Source organism: Cygnus olor, chromosome Z (genome assembly GCF_009769625.2).
Source record: "Cygnus olor isolate bCygOlo1 chromosome Z, bCygOlo1.pri.v2, whole genome shotgun sequence".
In the NCBI taxonomy this organism is placed as follows: Eukaryota; Metazoa; Chordata; class Aves; order Anseriformes; family Anatidae; genus Cygnus; species Cygnus olor.
The window spans coordinates 47880709-47901521 of NC_049198.1; the positions used below are offsets into that span (position 1 = coordinate 47880709).

General features: G+C 37.5%; 1 protein-coding gene across 2 annotated transcripts in view; it reads right to left on the minus strand.

Annotated features, from left to right (window-relative positions):
* The window catches only part of ADAMTS19 (ADAM metallopeptidase with thrombospondin type 1 motif 19), a 166260-nt gene that overhangs the window by 41701 nt on the left and 103746 nt on the right, over positions 1-20813 (minus strand). For both annotated transcript variants that reach the window (XM_040541557.1, XM_040541555.1), the window contains 6 exons: positions 13477-13578; positions 10724-10854; positions 8946-9115; positions 4404-4531; positions 2329-2449; positions 260-340 (listed from right to left, as the gene is read on the minus strand). In XM_040541557.1, the coding sequence (XP_040397491.1) occupies positions 260-340; positions 2329-2449; positions 4404-4531; positions 8946-9115; positions 10724-10854; positions 13477-13578 (733 nt within the window). The remainder of the gene's footprint in view (positions 1-259; positions 341-2328; positions 2450-4403; positions 4532-8945; positions 9116-10723; positions 10855-13476; positions 13579-20813) is intronic.

A 20813-nucleotide genomic window follows, 5' to 3' on the forward strand; every position in this document is an offset into this window, starting at 1 on the left:
CTGCAACATAAAGTACAGGGAATTTTTCTTATATCATCTAAATTAATTCTTTGAATATTTCTGTAAACGAGATGAAAGTTCAAACAAACAAAAAAAATGTGCAATAGCCAAATGTTATGTCATTTCTACAAAATTTCTTTAAAGGTTCCTTTCAATGATTTCTTTTTCTACACACAGTTTTGTTTAATTACACAAGCATGTTTAGCTAGCTCTCTTCAGTGCTGATCCAAACAGGACATGAACACTATGCCATATTTACCTAAATAACTGTGAGCTGGTTTTTCTTCCACAACTTTGATTCTTCTTGCTCCTGCGGGTATCACCAAAGCTTCCACATAACCTAGACATGAGACCATATGTACTATGTTAAATACAAAAGTATAGAAAAGTACATCTTGTATGCCCTTTTTATTTCTTGTTTATTTTCTCTTTTAAATGTAACAAATTATAATTTATATAACAATGGCTTGAGAGTCTTTGAAAAATGTTACAATCGTTAACAAGAATGAAACTGTATTATGTGTAATATACATATACTATGATGTAATATTAAGAGGGTAGAAAAGTAAAACATAACCAGAATTAGTGACGCTGGAGCAGACTGGAGCTGGGGCAGATAAAGTTGTCTCCAGCCAAGTAGAACAGTGTCATTATCACTACCAGACCAGACAAATCCCAATTTCATTCAGCATGTAAAGCATACAGCACCAGAAAGTAAACATCATCTCACTGTTTGTTTTGGTAAATGTTTTGTACTCCAGATTTATTGCTGGAACATTCAACCCCTATTATGAATGACTTTGAGGTATATTTATTAGTTAATTGTATTGCATTAAAATTGTTTCCTTACTGTGTGGGATTAAGACATGCTGTTGAGCCATTTTCTCTACGTAAAAAGGGGTGAAAAAGCAATGCAGGAGGAAAACACTGTGCAACAAGGAATGTTATAAATAACAAAATCATATTATAGATTATTTAAGTGAACTTCAAAAAGTAGATAGTAAATATTTATCCTGTGTAGCTATGCAAAGTTTTATAAGCAAATACTGAGCACTTACAACATTTTTTCAACATTTTAGTGCTGAAACATGAAAATTGGATAGCTGCAAAGCAGCATAATTTAGTTCTCTTAAGAGCTAATAACTCTCTCTATGTATTGCTGATATTCCAGCTTCTTGGGAAGGAAAACAACACAGCTATGTTTAGATGGCAATGCTATAATAATGTGGATTGACATAGAATCATGAAAAATCTTTAAAAGTGTTTGGATATTTGCATTAGCTATAGAAGAGAGCTGACATATTGTCATTTATTAGCAGTCACCTTCTCCATAGTTTTTGATCTTGTAGTCCTCAAGACTCAGCAATGGTTTGGGATCCCTGTTCTGTATTACCTTAAGACAAGGCCAGACATAACTATCTGACAAATAAACCTTTCTTATTTATTTTTTTTTAAGTATGCATTTAAGTAAATGCATTGAAGTCCTTGATTGTTCAAAGATATAGTCTGCTTCTAATTACAGTATTTTATGAGGTGATTTACTTACTGACTTGAAATTCTGCACATTTTCTATACAAGAAACTGAAAGTGTAATGGCAAACAAATGCTGAAAACAGTTGGTCAATCACTGTTTGAAAGGAAAAACTTTTATTGAAGAGAAGGTATAAATGGTGCACAGGGAACTCTATTAGGATTTCAATCCTCTACTCTGTAAACACTACTGTGCAGTAGCCAGTCAATTCACCTCATTCAAAGAACAGATCACAGGACTGTTTGAAAATCTAATATTCATTCTGCATCAGAAAATCTATTTATTTTTTAAAACATGTTGATACTAGCATAAAATAATGAAAAGGATATAAGACTTCTCCACACATTTGATTTTATATTCTCCAGCCGCTTGGTTTAATGACATTACTCTAGGTAACAGATCATAATTTGGGTATTTATTTTGAAGAACATTAAATTTATCTAAACAATGTAATAATTTATTGTTTATTTACTTACTAAACACCAAGAAAAATTTGCAAATTTTTAGCAATCATGTTTTCCTATGAAATAATGTGTTTAATGGCATATAAATCATATAATTCCATAATTTTGTATATAATTAAAACAATGTTATTTTGCAGCAATTTAATAATAATAATTTGCTTTTATCTTAAACATTGAACATATGATCAGGGTAGGATTAGTTTCAAAAATCTCCTTTGTAGATCTGAAATAGTGAGAAACTGCATCAGTTTGAAAAGTATAACCTAGTTTGCAATGGTCACAGCAATCAAAACAGTTAATGCTTTTCTGAGTCTACAAAGTAGATGGACTTACCAGCTCCTCTGGTATGGTTAAAATCACCTTTAATAACTTTGCATGACTTTCCATTACCATTGCACACACCACAATGATCTTCACGAGCCAGAGATCCTAATATCCCATCACAGCCAAATTTCTACAGGAGAAGAAAATAAAGCTATTGAGAGACAGGCCACATTTTTCACAAGGCTGCACTTATGAGTGGGCATCTCATCCTTTTTCAAGATGACCTAATCACTGTGACCCAGCATTGACGTTAGGCCTCCTCAGATTGCTGCACTCACTCTTCTTATATGGTTGGCCAACAATATCAACTGCTTTCTAAGAGGAACACACAAGTGCTCCCACCTTCCCCTGGCATCTCTTGGCGCTGATGGATGGGCTACTGTGCAAAGCACTGAGTAGGCCTTACTGCCCAGTGATTGCAGCTTGTGCAGCTTTTGATTCAAAATACAACAGATTCTTTGCCACCCCCATAATGGTAAAGTGCCACCTAATGAAAGCTAATGTTTAACTCTGAATACCATTTGAACACATCTAGAACATGTAAATATACAATTTATATGTGTTCTATGGAAAAGTTTTTGGTTTGAAACAAATAGTGTTTACTCAAGCACTTTGACATTACTATCTTTGATGTATTTCTATCATTAAAAATCACTGCTAGCCTGACAATAGAAATAGAGCTAATTTCATATGTTGGCCTGATAAGAAACAAAAACTTTTTAGAGACTAGAGAAGACATCACAAGGTAATCTCGTGCACTGCATAAATGCACCTGATAAAACCAATAAAACTTAAACACTGTTTGATAAATGATGAAGATAAAAGCTAGGCTAAAAAGGAAATAAAGAATTCCCGTAACAACAGAAACTGTAGTCTATTAAAGATCAGCTCATTTCCAAGTACATGAAGATTGTTACTTCACTCTATGCATACAGTTCTTATTCGAGTGATTCTATCTAAAATATATATATATATAGAATTTAAAATCTGTTTTATGGTATAAGTGTTCAAAGACCTGTGTATCTAAAATGGTATATCTGCAAGATTTAAATATTTAACTCTACAGCTGTAGACCAGAAGTCCGTCCTCATCTGTTTGAACGGACAAGCCACAATGTGAAAGATCTTATAAATTAAACATTCATATTTGATTAGCACATATCTCTCTGCCTCTTGATATGCCAACAAACCAGTTCAGTGGTTTATTTTTTTTTGTCTTTATTAGCCAGACAGATGCAAAAGGTGGATAATAAAAGATTTTTTTTTCAAGAAAAAAAGGTGGGTTATACATCATCTTTGTGATTAAACCTCTAATTTTTATCTCATGAGCAAAAACTCCAGTTCAATGAAGTACTTAAGTGCATACATGTTGCACGTGCTCAGTCACTCAAGACTTATTATACATATACATGCATTTGTATGCATATATAAATGCATGCATGCATCTACAAGTATTTAATTAAGTTATTACAGTATCTAGTGAAATAGTTTCTGTGTTAAAGGTTAGTTTTTCTACTGAATTCAAGGTTTGCAATGGTAAGTGGACCAAGAAAATAAACAGCTCTGTGGAATTTTCATATGAAAGAGTTTCCATGTAAGGCACTATAAGAGTCAAAAGAACTTCTGTGAACCAAATGAATTCTCAGGACCATGAACAGCGGAAGCACTCTACTTTAGTTATCTGTAATTCAGTTTCTTTGGTTTATTTAGCTGGAAAATTTTGTACTGTTAACAGAACTAAGCACACATATCCACACCCCATAGCAAAATTTCCCAGCCTGTTGAAAGCTGAGACATCCTTAGCTTTAGAAGTTGAAATCGTAACACTTATGTTCGAATCTGCTGCAGTTTCTTGTAATCAGCCATATCAGAGATACACATTCCCGAAGCTAAACCTTCAGTTACTTCAAGTTCTGTGTTACAAGTGAAGAGTTTAAAATATTTTAGTATGGTACATAAAGAGACATTCAGTCTTGGTCATGCATATTGCAACATTCCATCAAAGAAATAGCACATATGCATAACAAATGTATGCACCTGCATCCATGTGCATATGTATCCAGTTTCTAAAGGAGTAACTCATACCTGGCATCTACCATCTGCACAGATATCTAACCCGTGCTGGCCACAAGAAGTCCCATCCATCACCTTTTCTGCTAGAAGAACGGGCTGATCTTTTCCAGCTGGTGAACAGAATAAGGCACAGGGTTTTTCTGTAGTAGCAATTGATGGAAAAAAACAAACAAACAAAAAAAAATAAAATAAATAAATAAATAAATGAAAGAGTTCACAAAAGGTCAGTTAACAAATAGAAAATTATTATCAACAGTATTTTAAAACTAATATATGCTTATCTTTGCGGTATGGATCTATGTTAGCATTAAAAGTTATCTTAGATACAGTGAAAAAAAAAACAAAACAGTTTTGATCCTTTTCTCATCTGTTTGAAGAACTCAAGTTCTTTTTCCTGCTAGAACATACTTGTGCTATAAACTTGGCCTACATCATACTCATGTCATGTTCATTGTTACAATTAAGAATATGCACATTACAGCTGTTGGAATATTTTGGTTGTAATCTATACTTTTATTCTACCATACTTCTGGCAGATCATAAATATTGGTTAAAAAAGAAACTTAACACTTTCCAGATTTTCTAACTATGCAGGTCAAAGGGAAAAAAATTAAGTAACTGAAACACCCTGGGAAGAAAAATATACGGATTTACAAAATCCACATTAAAAAAAAAAACAAAAAAACCCACTAAATACTGAACACATTCTTTCTAACATCTTCACCAAGGTCAGGCAAATTTTCTACTACATTTCTACAGCATTCTGAAAATCATTTCTACAGCATTCTGCAAATCATTTCTCATTTTGAAAAGAATAAAAAAGTAATCATATCCTATGTATCCATGTATTCCTCAGGGTCATCATTCATAAATAATGAAGTTTGCTTCACCAATGCCAAAATAATAACAAATAAAATAAAATAAAGTCTCCTGTCAGTAGTCAACCAAGTACAAAATTACATGACTTTTTTATATCATTAATCACAAATGTACTAACTCAGAACTTCTTCCCAATCCTTTGCAGATTTTTGAAAGGATAATGTCAATCCTGAACTTGAAACTGATTTCACTTGGACACAATCTACATGGCTCTGACTTCATGCTGACTTTTAGATTCCTGGAGTGCATTTTTATTAGTAAATTAAACAGTTCCAGGAAACATTGAAGGGCACTGGAACTCTACTGTCTATACAGTTAAACTGCAAAACACTCCATGGCACATTTTTCGCCTGTGCCAACTAGCATTAGCTGGGTCTAGACTGGAAATTGCCACCTGCAAAGGGCCATTTCCAAAAAGCTGTTTGGATGTCATCATCCTTTTTCGAGTGCCAAAGAGTTGAAAAGTGTGGACACGCACTTTCTCTACCAGCTCACTTACACACCAGAGAGTGGTCTGGGCACATTTAATTCACTAAAATTGACACAGCCTCTGAGTATCTCCAGGGGAAAGGTACAAAAAGATGTGATCTCTTTTGCCAGCACGTGAAGCCTGTCAGACACAGCCATCTCCAGTTCAGAAGCATTAGCCTCAGCCTGAGTCTGTGCATGCTGCATTCCTGTTATACTGCTTAAAATGTAATTTGAATGTCACCTGGTAGCTTTAAGAACAGCATGTATCAGCATTTTTCAAAGGAACACCTTATCTAGATTTACAACCTAAAAATTTTGTAAGGACACTAAAATCAAAGAGACAAAAAATTGTAGAAATCACAGCAATATTGCTACCCTGGACTTTGGCAGAGCAGACTTTACTCTCTTCAGAGACGTGCTTGGTAGAGTACCATGGGACAAAGCCCTGGAGGGAAGAGTGAAAAGAAAACCAAGAAAGATGGTTAATATTTTAAGGATCACCTCCTCCAAGCTCAGGAGCGATGCATCCCAACAAACAGGAAGTCACACAAAAACCCCAGGAAGCCTGCATGGATGAGCAAAGAGCTCCTGGCCAAACTTGAACAGAAAAAGGAGGACTACAGAGGGTAGAAGCAGGGACATATAGCCTGGGAAGAATACAGAGAAATTGTCTGAGCAGCCAGGGATCAGGTTAGGGAAGCCAAAGCCCTGTTAGAATTAAATCTGGTAAGGGACATCATGGGCAACAAGAAAGGCTTCTATAGGTAGGTACATCAAAAACAAAAGACCGGGGAAATTGTGGTCCCTCTCTGGAAGGAAACAGGAGATCTGGTTACTTGGGATATGAAGAAAGCTGAGGTATTCAATGACTCTTGTGCCTCAGTCTTCACCAGAAAAAGCTCCAGCCACATAGCCCAGGCCCCAGAAGGAAAAGCCAGGGATTTGGAGAATGAAGAACTTCACAGTGCAGGAGAAGATCAGGTTCAAGACCAGCTAAAGAACTTTAAGGTGGACAAGTTCTGAAGGTGCCAATGAGACCTGATGAGATGCATCCAAGGGTCCTGAGGGAACTGGTGAATGAAGTTGCTAAGCCCATTACATTTGGGAAGTTGTGGCAGTCCCGTGAAATTCCCACTGACTGGAAAAGGCAGAACATAACCCCCATTTTTAAAAAGGGAAAAAAAGGAAGACCTGGGGAACTACAGGCCAGTCTGTCTCACCTCTGTTCCTGGCAAGATCATGGAGCAGATCCTCCTGGAAACTATGCTATGGCACATGGAAAATAGGGATGTGACTGGTGACAGCCAGCATGGCTTCACTAAGGGCAGATTGTGCCTGACAAATCTGGTAGCCACCTCCAATGGGGTTACAGCATTGGTGGATAGGGGAAGAGCAACTGATGTCATCTACCTGGACTTGTGGATGCCCCCTCCCTTGAAGTGCTCAAGGCCAGACTGGATGTGGCTTTGGAAAACTTAATCTAGTAGGAGGTGTGGCAGGGGGGTTGTAATTAGGTTATCTTTCAGGTGCCTTCCAACACAAAGCATTCTATGATTCTATGACTCTCTCATGGCCTCGTTGAACTTCATGAGAGTCGCATGGGCCCACCTCTCAAGCCTGTCCATGTCCTGGCATTTCTTCCCACTAGTGTATCAGCTGCACCACACAGGTTGGTGTCATTGGCAAACATGCTGAGGGTGTGCTTGATCCCACTGTCCATGTCACCAGCAAAGATGTTAAACAGTGCCAGTCCCAATACTGATCCGTGAAGTCCAACACTCATCACTGATTTCCACTCAGAATTTGAGCTGTTGACTGCAACTCTTTAAGTGCTGCCATCCTGCCATTTCCTTACCCACCAAGTGGTCCATCTATCAAATACATGTCTCTCCAGGTTAGAGGCCAGGATGTCATGGGGGGCAGTGTCAAATGCTTTGCACAAGTCCAGGTAGATGACATCAGTTGCTCTTCCCCTATCCACCAATGCTGTAACCGTGGTATAGAAGACTAGGTACAGTTTGTTAGACACAATCTGCCCTTAGTGAAGCCATGCTGGCTGTCACCAGTCACATCCCTATTTTCCATGTGCCATAGCATAGTTTCCAGGAGGATCTGCTCCATGATCTTGCCAGGAACAGAGGTGAGACAGACTGGCCTGTAGTTCCCCAGGTCTTCCTTTTTTTCCCTTTTTAAAAATGGGGGTTATGTTCTGCCTCTTCCAGTCAGTGGGAATTTCACTGGACTGCCACAACTTCTCAGATATGACCAGTACTGGCTCAGCAACTGCATACACCAGTTCCCTTAGGACCATCTCATCAATCAACAACACTAGATAACTTCAACATACTATAGGTGACCTTACTCAAATACAGCAACTACTTTGGACATGGTGTACAATTGGGCTCCAGTAAATGTCAATAGGACAAATAACTGTGAATTTGGGAGCAATGGATTTCTGTAGCACTGGAATTCTTTTGCTGGTCTCTAGTTTTGTGTCTCCTGGAGGACAGCTTAGGACTACAAGGTTTCTAAGAACAAACTTAGATGAAAACAACCATCCATAATCCTCAACAGGAAATAGAAGACTGTAAAGATTTTTCATCAGATGACTGAGTTATTTTAAGTCAGACTGAAAACTCTTTATCCTTTAGGATATAAATCATGTGTTTCTTTACTAAAATGAAATTTAGTAAAACAAAGCCAAACTGATTCACTAGATAAGTACCTATCAAATACATGGAGAGAGTTCCCCTTACTCTGAATATGAGATAACATACAAGCCTAATGAAAACTGTCTGACAAGTTTTCATTGTGTCACCTTCAGAAGATTAGTACCCCAAAAAATCTTTTTTTAGCTATACATATACTAAAATAAGTTTGTTATAATAAACTCATATTTTTCAGGATTCAGCCAAATCTGTGCTTTGTAATGTTTTCTGATAATTTATTTCAAGAGTAAAATATAACTGGCAATAAAGAACTACTTAAAATGTGGTAACACATACTTACAGTAATTCTGTCATTCCAGGAACTTCTTTATTACCAGTTCTTACAATTCTGCTAATGTCTCAAAATAACCATTTTCAGACCTTAATTCTTTGTGTGTGTGTTATTGTTTGGTTATTTATTATTATTGTTGTTGTTGTTGTTTATTAAATAAAATATATAACAATTTGGGAAATGTGGGGAATGGCCTACACTTACCATCATCGATCACAGCCTGCCACTGGTGCACATGCTTCTGATATGAAGATCTGACACTGAAAGCCTGGCACTGCCAGTCTCTGAAGGCAGGCACACCAGCAGGACAAGAAGGATTTTCGCATATTCTATACTGCATCATGGGACCGTGACACTCTCCTTCAATGCCTAGACTACAAAAGATGGCATAAATATCATGCTTTATTGTTTGTAATGCTTTGTCAAACTTACAGCATAATTTACTTAGGTCATACACAAATTCAATTTAAATAGCAGAATTTTGCTGCCATGCAATATTAAGAAATCACTCAGAAAAAAATCAGTCACAGAACAAAACATATTTGACTTCTGTTTGGACCCGTTACATTACAGATAATGAGTCATGTTAATGAGTCAAGTTATGATAATAAATCATAACTTACACTTGGCCCCAAAGAAGTACTAGGGTTAGTTGGTGTGTTCCATTAGCAGAACCTCAGCTGCAGTTTTGATACAGTTCAAATGATTTTTCTCTTGATGGACTGAGAGGAAGGTGCCAGTGAAAGGACATAATATCTGCATCATTTCAGATTTGCTACCTCTCTTTTTTTTAATTAAGTTTTACAAAGCTCATACAATACACTGTTATTTTCTGGTTGCACAAATTGTTCTTGCAGGTGTTAATGAAAAAGGCAAAAGAATAGTGAATTCTGAAAACTGGAATAATTATTGGGAATCTTATGTAGAAAAATGAACTAAAGTGAAATTAAGATGTTACTGAATTCTACAAACAGATTTTAGACATGATTCTGGAAGTGGCATTTAGATGGGAGGAAACATAGCATTTTGCTTATCGAAGGTTTCTGTTAAAATACTACTCTTTTGTACAGCCATATACAAATTTTCCTCATGTTTCATTATGCAAACTTCTCGCTTTTAATTCATTATTTTTGTCATCTTTTTTTTTTTTCTCCAAATCTGTTATATTGTCTTCCATCCTTCATTTTCTTTTTTGTTCTGTATTTTCCTAAATCACCTATTCTGCTCTGCTCTGCTCTGCTCTACTCTACTCTACTCTATTCTACTCTGCACTTCATTACCTACTGTACCCTGTACCCACTTCTCTGCCTATTTTTACATTTTTTCTTGTTGCATAAGTGACCCACAGAAGAAGAACGTGGCACTCAGTAATTAAAAGGAAAGCATATTTTATCTGGCTACTGAGATATGGTACACCATTCAAGTCAGCCGTAAAAATCTCTTTATCCCCAATGGCACAAGGTTTTCATTTTCAGAAGATAAGAAGTTTCTATACCTTGTTTCTATAGATATTCTAGATATCTATATTAAATATTCTATCTAACTGTCTGCAAAACTGACAAAAAAGGTGTCTTTGTAAAAGCTGCAATTCCTTGACTCTCCAAATGATACAGAAGACAATTTTCTCCACCACCAATAAACAAACAAATAAATAAATAAAAAGTAAAGACAAGAATTATGTACTGACTCTGCAAGTCAAAAATTATGGATTTAATTTTTTGTTTCTTCTCCAGGTTAAGCTTAAAACAAAAGTTGTATTCTCCCATAACCTAAGCTTTTGAGAAAAGCAGAAAAATGGAAAAATAGTGTTACCATGCAATAAAAAAAATCAAATACTTATTCTCCTATGTCTTTTTGAGTATTCATAAATTACTTGCTTGTGTCTGGAACAACTATATTTGAATGGGTTTCTCTAACATAAAGATTTAAATTCTGTTCAGAAATACAGATGAACAGCAATGGAAGCCTGAACTGATTTTTACCCAGCACATTTGCGTTGTCGACTGCTGATTCCAGTGTTGCAAGTACGGCTGCAAGTGCTCCACGTGCTCCACTCCCCCTCCATATGCTCCATAAAAGAAGTCCGACTGATGCATTCTCCAGCCTTACACCACTAGATGAAAATTCAGCTCTTAGGTAAATAAATCATGACGTATGTAAAAAAAAAAATTATTTGCTCCACAAGCATGTGGGAAGCACAACAAAAACACATTGTTAAATACACAGTTTTCATATAAATCAGCAGTATCTTTTCCTACTGTTCTATATAGCTTTCTTTTCTGTACTAGTAATTATAACAGCTAATGTCCTTTTTCTAGCTCAGTGGCTAAGTAGTATGTACAACTTTTGTCCACAACTTCAAGATCAAGTTCATTCCCAACACAGGGTGCCTCCTGGAACAGGTTTTTCGTTTCCAAACCATGCGGCCCCCGTTGTTTGAGCTAGCATATTGCCTAGGAAACTGTTTTTAGGTCCAGCCAAAACCCACTGCAGGGATCATCCACCAGCTGAACTGTAAGGATAATCACAGCACAGTGTTCAGGGCTGTTCACTGGATTAGTTTGGTTCACTAGCATCAATACAACCAGTGGGAACTGCTTTATCACTCATTATCCACTGACAATTGTAATATGCTATAACTATACTGTAAGTTATAATTACGTTGTATAACAGGTTATATAATTGTACATATATATTATATATACATGTATAATTATATAATTGTGTAAGTTGTATAATTAAGTTGCATAGTAATATAATTATAAATTGTTACTATACTATAAGAGAGAAAATGAGATTTTATTCACAACTTGTGTTCAAAGACAGAGGAATTAAAGCCTCTATAAACCAGTGCTGAGAAATTTAACTGAATTTCTGACATTTAAAGAACTTTAGAATATCACCTCAATAATTGTATATGTATGTATCATTTCCCAAGACGACAGCAATTTCTCACTCAAAAACTATCCAACTATCCAATGTTATGTTCCGTAGCCTACGTCCATATCATGTATAAATGCTCATATTTTTTAGAGATATTCCTTCAGATACAGTAGGCAAAATGGACTTTTCTCCAGCGAGAGCATCCTCCTGATGTAGGGTCTGAGGGGTGCTCACAAATTCTTGACTTACAAAATAACAGAGCTGGAATAGCCTTGAAACCAGACAAAGTAAATCACTTCCTAAGATCCTAAGAGAGGAATACAAGACAAGAATACTCTATCTCTACAATCAAAGAAACTAAAACAAATGACTTCTGTAATCTGAAGCTCATCTTGGACAGACATCAAGTGAACAAGAAGAATCCCTTCTAATCCTCTGAGATGTTTCAGTGATCTCTGCTTAATTTTCTACTGCTAGATAAAAAAAAGGTTTCCCTGTAGCCTGGAACAGAACTCATCAAACCTAATTAGAATCAGTACTTTTTCTAACACTTATTAGTTATTTAATCCTTACAAGAGAATGGTGTTACCTTCCTCACAGACTTTCTAGGACTCATGTTACTACCATACCATAATGCTCTCACAATTATGACCATAACCTTTAAGAATGAGTCCTGTGCAGTTAGGTGCTATTATCACCTTTTGCAAGTGAATTAATAATGCACAGACAATAATATACAAAATGCACGCTAATTTTGGGTGTCCAGTTTGAGATGGCAATGGTTTTACAATGGAAAATTTTGGGTTTTAACGAGTAACACTGCTTTCTTATTTCCTACCACAGACACACCAGCATCGGCAAAAAGAACATAACTCTAAACAAAAGGTATGTCTATGAGTTTCGAAGTGCTGACTCAAGACAAATATATCAGCTATATAAATTTACAAGAATCAAAAAATCAGAGCAAGTGTAAGGCTTTTAGAGATATGAAAATGAATAAAGCTTGTTTTTTCCTCAGTATGTAAAATGATACCACATGAAAATTTACCTTACTCGACTGATTTGTTCACTTTTGGGGGGAGGATGATGACAGTCCTTGGTGAATATAATATGACTAAAAGAGGAAATCACTCCTGTGGGAGACTACTGTCAGCACAATATCATGAAAATCCCAAGATATATGCATACTCCTGCTCTGTTATCTATTTGAGTTTATTTATCTTCATTTACAGTTACATACACACGACAGCGATTGTTCAAACATGAAAGCTCTTGAATGACAACATTTAATTTAAGTCTGACTTCAGGTGATCATTTAATTTCTCTTTGATGTCATACTTCTAATTATATTTATCACTCTTTTAGATGTACTGACATTGTAAGAACGTCTTTACAAAGCTTATCCTAAAAAGTTACATTGCAAGTCTGTATTGATTCCTTCAGTGACACTATTCCTACTAAATCTGAAATCTTAGCCAAGATCTTTATATCTCTGAAAGCTTATGTTTCTGTTTGCAATAAGCAATGAAACAATGGCATTCCATTCATAAATAAAATATGAAAACTAAAAAAGTTTGAAATAAAACAGTGTAAGGATTAAAACATCTGTGGCTTTGGCTTTTTTTAAACATATAAGTGCTTGTAGGGAAATGTACTTTTTTTGTACCATGTCTATACTTTCTAATATAAAACATATAGTTTTACTATGCATGTATAATTTCCATGATAATTGAGGTAAGCAGTAACTTTAAACAAATGCAAAGATTTATCCTGCTTTTTCCTTAAATGTCAGGTGTTCGGTATAATTTATATTGCTTTCCCACTTCTTCTGCAGGAAAAACCAGAAAAATACCTTTCCAGTGTCACAGTCTGTTCCATCCATGGGTGGATCCAGTTTAGTTTTGCATTCCTTCTCGCCTTCCACCTTGCACCACAACCCAGTGCATATGACATGCTGAAAGCCAAATACACAGGTAAGTACATAATCTGTTTTATGCAAAATTACTTTCTACACGTAATCCAGTAATTTTATAATAAAGTTACCAATTTTATAGTACTGAAGTATGCTTAAGGGTAGGTTAAACATACACAGAAATCAAAGTGTGCAAATTCTGCTTTGACTTCTACTAATCACTGGCTAATGTAACAAGTCAAGCTAGAGTGTTGACAGATAGGGGGATGTACTCCTTAAGTCTAACCCTAGAGGTCATAGTCTTTGCATACTCCAGATCTGACAAAGCATATCAGAAAAACTTTACCCTGTGCTGTCAAGATGCCACTGTGCAGATGCACTCCACCAAGGACTGGAAGAGGTGTGATAGTGCCAAGTCTAAGGAGTGGATTCTGCTTCTATTTGTTAGAACACAAGTCAGGAAACAGAGCGGTATGCCTGGATAAAAATGAGCTCCTTAGCACCATTTTAAAAACAGGTAAGTAAAAGGGATGTAATTCTTTATTAACAACATTTGGAGATTTCTGAGAACTATTTTTTAAAATAAATTCATGTTTTCACTCCTTTTATTTAGTGTTCATTCATTTTATCTTAAAGAGAGAAAACAGCACTGTCACTAGCATTAACACGCAAGGTTTTAAAATGAATTAATTTATAAATATAAGGTCTAATTAGTCTTTGTGCAGCTATATAGACCTACGATCACTGGAGGATTGCAGGAATGTGTTTGTAAGAAACTTGGAGGTTTCTTTAGGATGTCCAAATCCCTCTTGTTCATACAACCACAGTGACTGCTACTACGTTATGCTCTTCCAATGATTCATAATTTTCGTTACACTGGAAATATCTTAAAAGTAAATCAAGCCTGACATCAACAAAGAAGATACAAAGTAAGGTGACAAATCAGGCTGAAATATTTTTGCGGGGAAGGAGAAGGCAGATGAGAAGAACGCTAGTCAGTAGTTAATTTTAGAGGTGGAAAGAAAAGCTGTTTATTCTGTCAGCCTTGAGCATCAGAACAACACAGTTTTACCTTCTTCAAAAGTAAGTACAGCCTTGCGGTATGTTGGCACATATTTTCCCAGATTTCCTTGGCAACTTTCCCCGCTTTCCTCTAAAAAGCTCTCCTTCTCCCATGACTCTGTCATGGCTTCTCTCTGTTTTGTTACACCCTTACCTGGAAACTGTGTGGACATGAAGAGAGGCCACTTGGATATGGTTCAAGGCCTGAATGTACAGATTGATTCCCCTCTCAGATATGCACAGTAACCCTCAAAGAGGAGAAGAAAGGATCCAGCAGAGATGGAAGGGAGGAGGGTCACAAGGAGCATAAAAGGTAAAGATCAGCAGATTTTTTTTGAACCCTGGGCTGCCAGAAGATGTGCTTTTTATGACTGAAATGATTTGTTACATTGGTAAACCTTCTAGGAGTCTCTGTTCATTTTACATTATGCATGAAAATTGTGTGATAAATCTTATGCTACCTTGAAAAAAGTCTTACTGCACAGGAAACATAATTCAATAAAAGATTGTGTCTGAACCAAGGAAACAGGACAGTTCCAGTGGGAGTCTTGCATGTAAAAATGTCTGTAACATCAGCTTTTAAAAAGTTTTAAGATTCCAGAGGGCTGAAGCATTGAACAGAAAAAGTCAGGATGGCAGCAGTCAGACTCACTCCTGATTCATTTTGTAACAGTTTTGTGCAGAAGCTGAACTGAGAAGAAAACAGATAGCCTATGCAAATCGTAAAATATAACTACAGAAGATCTACCCTGCACCTGGAAAAATTCTAAAAAAATATTTTTCAAATATTAAACTGTAATTTCTGCCCTTGTTCAGGGGAGAAAGAGCATTTATGTTTCTAAAGTGGTTTTTAAACACACTTTAAGATAAAACTTGAGATCTGAGAACTAAAACTTAGCAATTGGATTTCTGGGCCACTTTCAGAAGATGGTACAGACTAGACAGTATCAGATGTTCAGGACTAACTGCTTCCACATAAACTGTGAAATGATTGACTACACTTTTGCCACAACTCAACCTCACTGAGACAAAGACATGCTAATTTAATTTTCCTAATTCAAAAAGAAAATAATGTAAAATAAAATAAATCCTATTCCCGTGTCTTCATTCATTAATGACCAATGACTACATCTGAAGAAAACTCATACAGATTTTCAAAAAATAACATTAAAATTTTCCTTTATGTTATCTATTAAAGCATTTTTTTTTTAAAATCTTGTGTTAAACTCCTGCTGCAAATCTTCTTCTCCTCTTAGGCTCTTCTCCTCTTAAGATGTGAAGTCAGATTTACAAGGATTTGGGTGCCTAAGCACACAGATGCACTTGAGCTTTGCAAAGTCAATCAAATCAAAATGCTTGACTTACTAATGTGCTCTGTATACATCTGCATGTCTCTGCAAATACTTTTGTACCACCTCTTTATGAACCATGAATCTAACTCCCCCAGCTAGAAACATCTCTGAGCTTTGAATGAACTGTAACTGTTTTTTTTCTAAAAACACTCACTTCTCTTCACTAGTTTGTTAAATAAGCATTCAATACTACTATAACATTTTACCCTAGACTTTGAGATTCCCCAAACCCAAGAAAATGGAGACATGGAATTACTAAAATTGGAGCATGACTCATATTTTCTTCTGGGCTTTCCATTTTAGTCAAATGCCAGATACACTCCTTAGTTACTCCTCAAATTGTGCTGCTGCTGCAGAAGCAAGAGATCTAAACATTACTGTTACCATTTAACTTTTGTCAGCTGGGGATTTCTACATGTAATTGGACAAAACCAATGATGCACACTTTTAACACCTTCACTAGAAATCTGCAGTGCTGCTGACTGGAAAACCAGTAGATGCCATTACCAATATTACAGTCACACCAAAATCAGAGCACAAACTTCTAAATCAGAAATTTACTCCTCTGGAAAAAAATGTTTCATCCACTCAAAAACTGTATTGTTACATTCACAGAGGTTCATTAGGTATTTATCAGAAGCACAGTACAACATCTGTTACAATTATTTAGACTAACCTAGGAAAATGTGAGTTGTTGGAAGTGATAAAATTATACTGATGATATTAGACCATTAGCGATATGTGAATTATTTCAGTGTATATGTACTAGAAAACAAAATATCGCCAAACACACATGAATTATTTTTTTTGTTTTCTGTAAGAATGAGTTAATAGTTAATCATGAGTTTTTAACAATAAAAGCTAGTAAAGTATAACAAAAAAGTCACAATGTAAAATGTAACAATTTTTTTTCAGGGGCTCTTTAAATTAAAGGACTGAAGGAGATCTGTGTGCATGATAGGGATGCTTTTCCAATCATATAAGCATCTGGAAAAAGGTCCAGTTGAAAGGAAGGACTGGAGACAAAACGAGCATTTCAGAACTGTATTTGTGCAAAGTCAAGATTGTTTAAAATGTGGTGTTGGATATGTGGATGGATATTTCACCAGGGCTATAATATTTCCATGACTTTCATTCTTTTCACTGTGATCTTTCCCTGAAATACCTTAAAAATCACCATGAAATATAACCAGTCTCCTACTACTTTGCAAAGATCACAGCTGTGTTATAACAGGAATTGTTTTAGTGGAACTGACTAGATAGCATTCACATCCTGTACTTTAATCTTAAAAGCCAGCATTTAATAGTTCAACAATTATATTCAATTGTCAAGTTCTACAATCTCATTTAATCATCAAGAACTACTTCTGGGCCATGATCTCACTATCTGTTATGCAAAACAATGTTAGGGTCTAATTGATTCTTTTGTGAGACATCATGGGCATAAAAGCAAACTTGGCTCCCTTACAAAATAAGCATGGTGACATGGTATAAATCTTGTACCCTGAGAACCACTCACAGTTTTCTCAGGCTCTATAAATTTTGCTTAGGGTATGAAAAAGAAGTCTTTGAAATAAAGATGAAAAGAAAAAAAAAAAAAGTCTGGATACGATTCATAAAAGGCGGGGGGGGGGGGGATGGTGGAGGAGAAAAGAGGCTCACGTAGGAAAAGAAAGGAGTAGGCCCTCAATGGTGCCTTCAGTCCTTTGCTTTAGCCATTATACCATAAAAAAGAATTCTTGATAGCAAGGGACAATCATTGTCATCCGCAGTGTTTCTCAGAGGTTGCTGTGTAAGGTGATGGTAAATTACCTTGACGTGCTGTTGTATAATAAAATTTACAGAAAATTATATCTCAGCAGAAATGCAACATTGATTGTACCACTGATATTGGTAGATTATTTTTAAATTGGAAAGAAAATTATTTTCATCATTACTCAATTGTTTTGTTAGTTGAATAGCTGTTACATACAAAATGTACCCATTTAATGAGAAAGGCTACATGGAAGTCCAGTCATCAAACCATCTCACAGTCCGAAAAAATGTAAGACTGACGAAGTTCATGATTTATCTTTTACATAGAAGTGCACAAACCCTTCAGCAAATAGAACTTGTCCAAGAAAACTTGGGCTATAAACTATTGGATTTACTGAAGTTTAAATTAACTTTCAAGGAGTACATTTCTCTCTCATTTCCTGGCTTCTGGACAACAACTGTAACCACAGTAAATTGCCAGTTACCAGCAGAGTAGAAGACAGTATGAAGTGATAAAAGCAAGTAGTTTGGACTCCATGGAAAATTCAGTGTTCTCCAATGCACAATAAAATAATTATTGCAACAAATTAATACTGCTCCTACTAAGGAGTTTTAGATGTAACTCTTAGATGTAAGTAGATGTGTTTAGATGTACTAATCATAGAATCATAGAATCATAGAATATCCCAAGTTGGAAGGGACCCATAAGGATCATCAAGTCCAACTCCTGGCACCGCACAGGTCTGCCCAAAAGTTTAGACCATGTGACTAAGTGCACAGTCCAATCGCTTCTTAAATTCAGACAGGCTTGGTGCAGTGACTACTTCACTGGGGAGCCTGTTCCAGTGTGCGACCACCCTCTCGGTGAAGAACCTCTTCCTGATGTCCAGCCTAAACTTCCCCTGCCTCAGCTTCACACCATTCCCACGGGTCCTGTCACTGGTGATAACAGAGAATAGGTCATCTGCCTCTCCACTCCCACTCGTGAGGAAGTTGTAGACTGCGATGAGGTCTCCCCTCAGCCTCCTCTTTTCCAGGCTGAACAGGCCAAGTGACCTCAGCCACTCCTCATACGTCTTACCCTCTAAACCCTTCACCATCTTCGTCGCCCTCCTCTGGACACTCTCCAACAGTTTAATGTCCTTTTTGTACTGTGGTGCCCAGAACTGCACACAGTACTCGAGGTGAAGCTGCACCAGCGCAGAGTAGAGTGGGACAATTGCTTCCCTCGACCAACTAGCAATGCCGTGCTTGATGCACCCCAGGATACGGTTGGCCCTCCTGGCTGCCAGGGCACACTGCTGGCTCATATTCAACTTGCTGTCAACCACAATCCCCAGATCCCTCTCTGCAGGGCTGCTCTCCAGCGTCTCATCACCCAGTCTGTACGTATAGCCAGGGCTGCCCCGCCCCAGGTGCAGGACCCGGCACTTGCTTTTGTTAAACTTCATGTGGTTGGTGATCGTCCAGTTCTCCAATCTGTCCAGATCTCTCTGCAAGGCCTTTCCACCCTCATCCGAGTCCACAACTCCTCCAAGTTTAGTGTCGTCGGCAAATTTGCTCAAAACACCTTCTAGTCCTACATCCAAATCATTTATAAAAACATTGAAGAGGACTGGCCCTAAAATGGAGCCTTGAGGGACCCCACTAGAGACCATCCGCCAGCCAGATGTGACCCCATTTACCACAACCCTTTGAGCCCTGCCCGTCAGCCAATTGCTCACCCATCGTATGATGTTTTTGTTTAGCTGTATGCTGGACATTTTGTCTAGTAGGATCCTATGGGAAACCGTGTCAAAAGCTTTGCTGAAGTCCAAAAAGATCACATCAGCTGGTTTCCCTTGATCGACTAGATGGGTGATCTTATCATAAAAGGAAATCAAATTTGTTAGGCAGGACCTACCCCTCATGAACCCATGTTGGCTGGGACCAATGACTGCATTGTCCCCCAGGTGCGTTTCAATAACTTCAAGGATCATCCTCTCCATAATTTTACGAGGCACTGACATGAGACTGACAGGCCTGTAATTGCTAGGGTCTTCTTTCTTACCCTTCTTGAAAATTGGCACAATGTTTGCCAGCTTCCAGTCCAAGGGGACCTCACCAGATTCCCAAGATCATTGAAAAATAATTGAGAGAGGTCCCGCAATGACGTCAGCCAGCTCTTTAAGCACCCTGGGATGAATCCCATCCGGACCCATGGACTTGTATGGATTCAGGTGGAGCAGCATATCCCGCACACGTTCAGGGTCGGTTGGGAGTTTGTCATTCCCATCGTCATGGTCCTCCAGCTCAGGGTACCCTGGGTCCCGAAGCCCATCATCAGCGTTGAAGACAGAGGCGAAGAAGGCATTAAACGTTTCTGCTTTGCCTATGTCATTGTCTGTGAGGAGACCCTCCCCATCTAGTAGCGGACCTATGTTTTCTTTGGTTCTCCTTTTTCTGTTCACATATCAAAAAAAACCTTTTTCATTGTCTCCCACAGACATGGCCAGCTTCAACTCTAGTTGGGCTTTGGCCACACAAATTTTCTCCCTACAAACACGAACAGCATCCCTATATTCCTTCATCGTTGCCTGACCCTCCTTCCAGCAGCCGTACACTTTCTTTTTTCGCCTTAGCTCCAGTTGAAGATCCCTGGTCAGCCAGGCCGGCCTTCTGCCCTGCTTGCCTGACTTCCGATATTTTGGAATCGCCTGATCTTGAGCTTTTAGGAGGCAGTGCTTAAAGATGGACCAGGATTGATGGACACCAATGTCTTCAAAAGCAGTTTCCCAGGGGACCTTGCTGACTAATTCCCTGAGCAGCCTGAAGTCTGCTCTCCCCACATCCAGGGCTGAAGTTTTGGTGGCAGTTTTCCTTCTGTCACCATAAATTCTAAACTCAACCACTTCACGGTCACTATGACCGAGACGGCCGCCAATTGCCATGTCTCCCACAAGACCCTCTCTGTTCTCCAGCAACAGATCTAGGAGGGCACCTTTCCTCTTAGCACCTGCACCAAGAAGTTATCATCTAGGTGCTTTATGAACCTCCTGGACTTGCTCATGTCAGCCGTGTGGTGATCCCAGTTGACGTCTGGCAAGTTAAAATCCCCCATCAGGACGA